The following is a 9,731-nucleotide window of genomic DNA, read 5'->3' as shown; positions in this document are numbered from 1 at the left end:
AACGCAAACTAACCCCCATCAGCCTCAGCTGTACTTTGTGTTCAGTGCTAATTGTCAAACGTTACCATACCAACTACTCTGATCTAAGATGGTTAAACACTGCTGACGTCCGCTGCCTTAGTACAGCTTCACAGAGCTTTCCTGGTTTATAAAATAAGTCATAAGTGTCCTTAAAATAAAACTCCTTTAATGTGCTGAACACAAAGAAGTAAAACTGAAAAACTCTTCCCAGTCTGTGAAAGTTAGCATGATATCACCACTGTTAGAGTAATGTACTCCCTTTTTTGTCCTTTATACCGTGAGCACTGTGACTAACTTGCCAGATGTTGATGATGTAAAAGTAAAATTTCCAGCCTAGTCCAATGAAACATGATCATCATCACATCCACAACTATCAATTTGCAAACACTTGCGTCACTGTGGATTTGAGGATTTCTACTTAGTCATTCTAATCCAACAATGAGAATTATATGTGTCCACAAAATTGAAACAGGAAAGGGTTTGTAATTTCTGCTGCAGGACAGTAAATGTGTCCCGAATAAACAGTTTGCAGCAAGTGAGAACTGTTGGATACATTTCTACTACAAACACTACTTGTACAGATTGTTTTAACCACATACTGACCTTCTCCATCTCCTCCCAGTTGTAGTTGTTGTTGCCGACCACCATGGCCATCAGCTCAGAGGGCTGGAACAGCGACAAGATCTCCCCCCCGCACACCTTCAGGAAGCCAGCGGAGAAGGCCGAGTACTGCTCACTCACAGAGTCTGAGAACACGTAGCGCAGGTAGGCCTCCACAAACTCCTTCCTGAAACACACACACACACACACACAGACAGACACACACAGTTCAGTAAATATTCAGATCATTAATTTGTACGGCACAGCAGCTGCATCCTCCCCGACTTAATTTATAAGGAAAGAAATTATTCAGACTTCAAGGTGTGACTGTAAACACTCGCTTCCTCCTCCATTGTGTGCTCGCCGGACCAACAATCTCCAGCCTGATCTGAGTTTGTTTACATCTCAGCGAGGTTGTACTGCACAAGTTGCTCAGGTAGATTAAATCGATAATCTCCTCAACCCAGCTGGCTGCACCTGTGTCTCCATCATTACGAATACATGTGGAGCAGCTAAACATTGTCTAAGCAAGCTGGAGGTTATGTTAACTTTTAGATAAACTCTAGAGTACCGACTCCAGCATGAACCAGGAGGTGCTGGTTAATTTATACAGCCTACAGCTTTCTGTTTACACACAGAAATGATGACTTTTTTTACACACTGCCAGAACATCCTGTTAAAAGAGGAAAAGCTTCAAAAAAACAGAAGCAAGATGCTCCAAAAATATTGTTTTACTGAAATTTAAAGAAGTGAATTGGGCTACAGGGAAGAGAAATTCTGCTCTTTAGCTTCGTGTAACCAACCACACATAGAGGTGCTTGCTCCTTGGACGCCTGAGTAAGCAAGTAAAACAATACTGTCCGTTAAAATAGAGTTCACAAACACTCACACAAGGACAAACTAACCTTCAGTCTGAATCAACATCTCTCTTTCAGTGTGTGTGCTTGGGGATGTTTTACACCACAGCAACAACCATTTTCTCTATTATTTCTGTTATTACAGTTTTATATCTGGGTGTTGAGGGGATTTTGCAGGAACAACTTGGATCACTGCTGCTCTCACCATCTGTTCAGCCCCAGCAGCCAGACATGTTGACACCACAACTCTCTGTGGACTCCTCCACATAACACTGTAATCAATGCCACTGGCACAAGGATGAGCTTAAGAAACAGGGTGTTGATGATGGAAAAAAAACACACACTCAGGGATGCTTAAAATACCTAAATCAATCTTTGTTTTCTGTGTTTTCAGCACATGAACATGACCTTCAGTTAGGACAATAGGCCGCGAGCTGCCAGCTGTGTGAGCACATGATAATCTCAGTGCTGGGGGACAAAAAAATATTAAAAAACCTGTTTATCTTCCTGAAAGAACAGAGTGTAAAGCATTACAAATATTCATAAAACAAGGTCATTTCAAACAGGACATCAAGTAAAGCACTGGTTGATGAATTTATTCTTAATATTGTTGCCTTAAACTATGGGCAGTACATATTTGATCTGTCGGGCTGCCTCACCTGTTGTTTTTGTCCACGCTGATGCTCTCTCCTCCAGGGATGAGCTCCTTGACTTCTGTCATCCCGTAGTTCTCCCTGGTGATCTGAACATGATGCGAACACAACAAATAGCCTCAGATTGGAGTTTTGTAGGTTTTTTACATTTCAGGAGTGAAGTGTAGACATTGTAGGATGTAGAAGGTTTGCTTATAATCAAGCAGTTTTCAGTTGAAGCGTAAGTCTGGACAGAGGCGCATAGCTTGAAGCCCGGCAAGATGATAGATTTTCGCGTGAACTTGCAAGGTTAAACAAATTCCATAAAAAGACTAAAACAAGTATTCTCTGTGTTGCTGCTTCCTCTGATAGACATTCACTAAAAAAACTATTAAAAACACAAACTGTTGTACTGGGTTCCTTCATTATGATGAACATGGACACTAAAGATCCCACATAGGGGTGGGTGGATCAATACCTACCAATACCAAGTGTTGTTTTGAATATTGATAGTAGCATTAATGGGATTATGTACCATGAAAACTCTCTTGTTGTTTAACATGCATGCTATTATGGTAGCAGAAATGCCTTATGTTCAGCAAATCACTCAGTGTCAATAAAAGCATTTATTTATAGCCGTGTTAGTGATGACTCATGAAACATAAAAGTACGTTAGCTGCTTTTAATATTATCAGATCAATACTGGCCACATACTTTATCCTGCTGCTGTAAATATGAACTACATGTGTATTAATAGAAAATAGTCCCCAACAAATACTCTTTTGACTCTAGTTTGAGTAATGTTTGTCCAGCTAGAAAGAAAATTATTTAGCTTTTTAAATAAATTAATCTCTACATTTGTTTTTGTTTTTTTAGATTTATGTCTCCTGTAGAAACCAAAGAGCTCGGAGATGAGTGCTGCAGACGGTAGGGAGGTCGGACAGTATTATGAGATGGATTATCACATTATTTGTTTCCTTTTATGGGATTTGTGGACAATAAGAAAAATCTAAAAGTTGGCATAAATGAGGGCAAAAAAGTTACACTTACAGCAAAGTTTAGAAGAAACGTCTCCTCCACATCACCTCCTTCATAGTCTAGAAGTTGTTGTAGACTCCTGCAGAAGAATAAACAGAAGGAACAATAACATTAACATGACAGTGGGAAAGGCACAAGCTAATAATTTTATTAGAGTGGTGAAAAAAAAGAAGAAAATAAAGGCTAGAAACACCATAATTAAAAATGTTGGCCGCCATGAGGTTAGAAACTAATTTCATAGGAAAAACAGCATCATGTATAAGTTGATGACGTAGCTGTAATAATACCTTCTTCATTTCAGAAATATCTGTGGGATCGTGATTCTGTTTTTTTCTACCTTATCAGACAGTTTATTGCCGCCCCAGGTTTTAATCTGTCCCTGTTTGACTTTTAAAATGAAAACGAGGGATCAGCTATGCCTGTGCTACAGTAAACAGATAGGGAACACCCAAAATTGTCTGTTAGAAGTGGTAAAATATTAGCTAATAATACCATAGGAAATTACTCAGAGGGAGTGTGTCGTGTTTGTTTTCCTGCAAAGAACAAGCTGGATATTTGTTATCAAAACTCAGGAAACATGGAGAGTGGGCTGGCAAAGGAAATTAAATACCATGGCCTTATAATTTGGCCCTAACTACTGAGCTGAGGTCACTTATTTTAAAATACTGAAAAGACAATACAAATGAATTTAATCTCAAACAATTTAGCACTAATGCATTTTACACATTTATTTAAACACTGTTTTATCTCTTCATTGTCAGTGTGAGGTAGCCTGTGTGCTTTTAAGACAGTCTAAATAAAAGTCCAGCATGTAAAATGTTTTTCAAGATCATCGCCCCTTTTGCGTTTGTGTTGTCTCTAATGGTAACAGTACAGGCTGTGTGGGCCCACTTGTAGCTTTCAGAGGACTAATCTCAAAATCAATTCTCAACTGGACACAATCAGGCACTCAGGAAATTCTGACCCTTCCTGCTCTAAATTCAGTGAAGAGGCATTTCCCAGTGGCAGTCAGTTTTAAAAAAAAAAAAAGGTTATGTAAGCGAGTGACACATTGTTGCACCCTTGAAGAGTCTTTTTGTCCGTGTGTGTTTGAGCACAGCAGGATTTGGGACTGTTGCTTTACAATTTTACACAATTTAGTTACACTTCTGCAATCTTTGAGGCTCTATTTGTTTCTCTTTAAAATGAACAAAGCCAATCCCGTAACAAGTTTCCAATTTTACACCACAAGAACACACAACTGTATGCAGCAGGTGTAATGTCTAACACAAAAGCAAAGCTACCATCTAAGTGAATCTAAAATAGGGGGATATAGACATATGCCTCCCTTCTCCTTTAAAGCTCACAGCACGTTACCTGGCCTCGGTGGGTGAGAGCTCTTTGAAGTCCTCCAGCGTCGGTGATACATCGAGCAGCTTCTTGTAGAGAGCCAGGGGGAAGTGGAGGTCCACCACTGTGGAGTTGTAGATGGCCAGACCGCAGATGATCCCGATCAGGTGAAACCAGTTCTGCTCAACAAAACACTGTAAACACACAAGAAAATTACTTTATCAATGCCTTTTCTTAGTACTTCTCAGATGTAGCAGTCTTACATCTAACAAAACAAGTGGCTGTACATAAACATTCAATTAACAGACGACTCCACAAGCTTAAAAACGTATATCAGCTGGATAAATTCTCAACATTTATTATTCAAACACAAAAACAACTGTATTTAAATGCATTTTGAATTCTAGCCTGCTAGACTAACATTTCATAAAAACATTTAATCCAAGGTTCAGGCTTAAAAAACAACTTGGTGTTGTGAGCATGTCCCTGAAAATAATTGGGTAATTAATTTCATTTAACATCAGTTTTAGTTTTAGTTACAAAATACACATTTTAAATTATTAATATAATAAACAGAATTTCATACAAAGCAGTTTTACCTTGCATAAACAGAGAGGGACAAAAAAGGGTCAATGATGATTCTGTTTCATTGCCAAATCACTAATCATTGGACTTAACTGGAACTGGTGATGCATAAAGTTCAGGGACACCTTTCCCTTACAGAGTGAAGTGTTTTTAAACCTGAATGTCGCCACTGACATATCACTACTGGAAAATACAGCTGCAGGTTAAATAACACATTCTGGAGATCCATTATAGGCTTACTGCCATCACATATTAAATAAACAAAAGCATTAGAAGAAACTTCCAACCAAAGTCCAAAGAAAATGTCATATAAGTTACTGAAATATTATCTCAAAACTCTAAACTGCCTTTATAATAACAGGTGGTAAATGCATTTAAAGCTTTTGAATAATCTTCCAGGTGTATTATCTCTAATTCTGCATTTCATTGATGGCTGACCTGTCAAACTGCCTCTCATCAACAAAGAGTGTAGAGGAATTCAACAAAAGTCAAACAAAAGACACTTTAACAACACTTAAACTTTATGAGCAAAGAAATGTCTGAGTCTGCTGGTTTTTAGTCAAATTCAAGCTAAAAAGCTAAATTGTTAGTTAAAAATAGTACTTACATATAGAAGAGCTCTGTATTGCATACTAAGATTCAGTTTCTGTTTATTTCATTTAATATTTATATTGATTGGCAGTAATGACGTTGCTGTGGACAACACTGTTATTCTTTATCACAACAGTATCATTTTTATACTACTAATATTACTGTACTCATAACAATATAACTTTAAAACAAAGTTATATTAAATTATCAAATAACTGAAGTTCCATATTTGGGTCACATGGTTACAACTGAGCAAAAAAAAGAACGAGATAAATTAACCTTGATATTTATTTCCCAAACTACTGTTTCCCCCCGTAAATTTAAAGGTGAGATCAAGGAGGTTCTGAACTACATCAAGCTGGATATTTGAACATCATTAACATGTGATCACAGTGTTGTTCTTACTTTGTCTGAGAACCACAAAAGGTTGGACTCTTTGTAATGACTGAACATCCCATACACCGGATCCATCAGCTCCTTTAACAGCAGCAGGAAGAACTCTTTAGTTACTCCACCTGCATCTACGGCCTCCTCTCCATCGAAGATCACCTGGAGGAAGCAGATGAGAAGATCACAAATAGCAGTGTTGTGGAATAAGAATTGCTCCACTACAGTGGCTTTAGGCGTAGCTCTCACCTTGAGGGGTTTCTTGAGGTCCACATCAGAGTACATGGTGAGCTCACGAAGTGTGTCGCTTACTAGATGGTTCCTGCGCACATGGAGCACCAAGTAAGGGTTCCTAGCAAGGTGGGGTTCCAGCGTGAGCAGCATAAAGACATTGTGTAAGTTTGCACCGCTGACTGCCATCTTGGTAATGGTCACAGGTTGAGGTGGGGGAAAAAAAAAAACGGGAAAAGAGACAAAAAAATGTTTAATTAATCAAATAAAACCTTAATCGTCAAACCCAAACCGGTGATCGAAGCTGAAAAAGTGACGTAACGGCAGGTACCTGCATTTGCAGTTCAGCATCTGTTTGCAGCATCGTTGTCTTGGCTTGAGCGTTCAGTATGAACGGGTAGGCACATAGGTTCACAGAGGGAAAGTCACTCTGCAAGAAAAAAAAAGGAAATATTTACTACGAAAATAACTTTTAATTAAAAAGGGTGAAATAAAAATGATATGTAATTTTAGATGTTGAAGCTTTAAATCAAGTACCTGTGAAGGGGAAGATGATCCCACTTTCTAGAAAACAAAATGAGGGAGAAAACAAATTAATTTGAGCTGACTTTGAATGAAATACGATTAACTTAGAAACTTATTGGATAGCAAGAGCTGACAAACAACAACACACCCGCAAGCAGGAGGGATAAAATTTCACACTGTCTCTGCAGACACTGAGAATGACATGAGTTAAGAGAGTGTGTGTGTGGGTGTGTGGGTGTGAGTGTTTGGATCCAGCAGATGTCAAGTAACAAGGAAGTGAAACATTATCAGAGAATGTCAGCACTCACAATCTCAGCTTTACTCAGAAACCATTTGAGGTAGTCTTCCTGGATGTCCACCAGGCTGGTGATGTCAGGGATATAAAAGCGGCTGTACTCCACATGGCGGGCCTTTAAGTTTACCTGGAGACATGGAACAAACACCTGCCTCAACTCCAGGAAATGTCACAGGTACAGTACACAGCAGTCTACAGATTAGGAGCAGGAAAAACAGACTGTAACGAGGGACGATGCAGAATTGATTAAGTTGTTTACAGGAGCAGTGGGTGACCTGTGTGAATACCTTGTGGAGTTTCTCCAGCAGCCTCAGAGTGGCAACAAAATAGTTCTCGTAGAACACCGGTACGAGCAGCGTCTTGCCTCCCGTTAGCATGAACACAACGATGCTCTTGTACATGTCGACCATTCTTATGAACACAGTGTCGTCTACAAAACACCACCAGTTATCTGCAAGGACAGAGAAAAGGGTCAAATTAATTAATACTGTGGTTGTTATACTGTGGTTGGCTGACTTTCTTCATTGATCCGACAGCATTTGTAAACTACAGATCTGTTTAACGGTGTAAATATCGAGTGTTCTCGCAGATTCACGCATGAACACTGTTTGTTAGCATGTGGCTTCTGCACATGGACAATAAACATGAAAAAGCATAGTCCAAATACTGAATGTATATTGGATTTGTAGGTCCGTAAGGGCATCGCTATGCTTCAAACAAAGTTATTGTTGAATGTTCGAACAGGATCTGAAACACCCTCCCCCACCACACCTTTCCAACGTCGGTATTAAGGGGTCTGCGTCAGATCCCGACAATCCAACATCCATGCAGCGACTGACCAGGTGTGCAGAGGTGAGAAAGTAAGCAGGGTTTCAACTCCTCTAGCTCTCTTTTGTCACCATCCACGCAATTACTTCACCTGTCATGTGTATCACAGAGTGCAACACCATGAATGACACTGAGGAGTGACTGTCGCTCTAGACCAACTTCTCAAAAGTTTTTCACAAGGTTAAACTGTTGCATTTAAATAAATACCAAGTAGTTGGTCCAGAGCTGACCCTTTCTTTGTTTTCGATTCCTCTCACACTTGAAGGACTTTGACCAGCTACCAACTAAACTGTAGTGAAGAGAACTGATTTTCCCAAATATCAGTCTCAAAACTCTGTGACCAGTCAGGCTGCTTCCCGTTTGGGGATGTTACCCCTTGTTCTGGAACCATTTCATTGTTTGGTAGCAAATCTTACAAATCCCTTGTGATAACAAGCTAAGTACAGATGAGTTAGGTGGATATGGATGAGGATGCTGACATACTTTAGATGACGAGTCATGTGGTGTGATGTCACATGGTGCCACTGGGTTTGACATGGACCGGATGTTCTTTGTCATCAGCTACCAAAGGCGATTTCAAATGACTTGAGTGGCATAAAAAGTTTAAAAATAAAAACTCGTGTGTGCATGCAAGTATGATACCCAATACTTTGCTGGGGTTGGCGTCTAGGCGCAGGATAGCCATTGCCAGGGGGATAGTGAGGCGGATGTAATTCTTGGAGTCCTGCAGGGCCGGGTACTCAGACAAAATGAGATAGATCCTCATGGCCTCGACGTCAGGAGGGGAGCGCGGCAGCTGAGGGATCAACAGACTCTCAAAGCTCTTGGTGGCCTAAACAGAGGGTTGGACACGGAAAGACGGAGGAGACGTATTGTGTATATAAGTACACACATCAAAGAAACAATATTTACTGTTGGAGAAAAGAATTTGAGAGTGTACTATGACATGTTTGAAAGCTACACGTATAAATAAATAAAGCAGACAAATTTATGGGATATTTTCTCAATTCAGCTTGGATCAACTTGGCAGCAGGGGAAATATATCAGTCGCTAAATTTTGGGAGAGGCTTTTAGTGGTTTGGAACGAGGCCTCGGTATCCACACAGATTATAATTCATGTTGGGTTGAGGTGCATGAGCCCAAAACCTAACATTACTGAGCTAATGTTAGAGGTTATGACTCAGTCCTGCAGTTTGTGCCATGGATCTGCAGCAGGACTTGATGTACTTTCAAAACAAGCCTGATATTCACATACAAAATGTTTTTTACAACCACAAGCAACATAACCAATGCAGTGCAACATCCCAATGTTCTGACTTTAACTGCTCCATTACAGGGACAAAAACACAAACAGGGAGCTCATTTGTCACGTCTTTAGTCATGTCAAGTTTTGTTTTGTTTTTTAAATGAGAAGAAAATCACTTCCTACTGTGATATTCATGAATACTAATGGATCCAAAAATGACTTTGCATTTGGGAATTACTTTAGATATAAATGGAATGAGGTTTTTAATTTGAATTTGCAACCTTTAAAATCGACAGAATCCACATTGCTTAAAGTGAGACACTAGGGGTTCATTTTCTGAGATTCTCTTAGGTCAGTTGCTTTATACCCACATTCACTGATATTTTTTGGGCACTTGAAGGCAGTACACAAAACATCTGATTGTTGATGTGGTGAACATGTTCGCAAACAATTACCTACTTACACGTCCAGCACCATTAGCAGAGCAACATTAGGATTCATTTGGAGTCCACCTGATGATTGGAAGATACACAGTCTTCATTAGCTCTGGTTCGGTCTCCATCAAC

The 9,731-nt window shown here is 39.6% G+C and overlaps 1 protein-coding gene across 1 annotated transcript in view; it reads right to left on the bottom strand.

Moving 5' to 3' along the window:
* The window catches only part of herc3 (HECT and RLD domain containing E3 ubiquitin protein ligase 3), a 24,379-nt gene that overhangs the window by 2,447 nt on the left and 12,201 nt on the right, over positions 1-9,731 (bottom strand). Inside the window, exons 13-23 of the mRNA XM_035659762.1 lie at positions 8,562-8,751; positions 7,379-7,542; positions 7,105-7,218; positions 6,809-6,835; positions 6,603-6,701; positions 6,290-6,460; positions 6,059-6,202; positions 4,505-4,671; positions 3,161-3,227; positions 2,138-2,220; positions 625-808 (exon numbers count right to left, since the gene is read on the bottom strand). Of these exons, the coding sequence (XP_035515655.1) occupies positions 625-808; positions 2,138-2,220; positions 3,161-3,227; positions 4,505-4,671; positions 6,059-6,202; positions 6,290-6,460; positions 6,603-6,701; positions 6,809-6,835; positions 7,105-7,218; positions 7,379-7,542; positions 8,562-8,751 (1,410 nt within the window). The remainder of the gene's footprint in view (positions 1-624; positions 809-2,137; positions 2,221-3,160; positions 3,228-4,504; positions 4,672-6,058; positions 6,203-6,289; positions 6,461-6,602; positions 6,702-6,808; positions 6,836-7,104; positions 7,219-7,378; positions 7,543-8,561; positions 8,752-9,731) is intronic.

Source organism: Morone saxatilis, unplaced genomic scaffold (assembly GCF_004916995.1).
Source record: "Morone saxatilis isolate NCDOM2014 unplaced genomic scaffold, NCSU_SB_2.0 Contig17, whole genome shotgun sequence".
In the NCBI taxonomy this organism is placed as follows: Eukaryota; Metazoa; Chordata; class Actinopteri; family Moronidae; genus Morone; species Morone saxatilis.
Note: the sequence above shows the minus strand (reverse complement) of the source record. Positions and strands in the feature narration are given on the sequence as shown.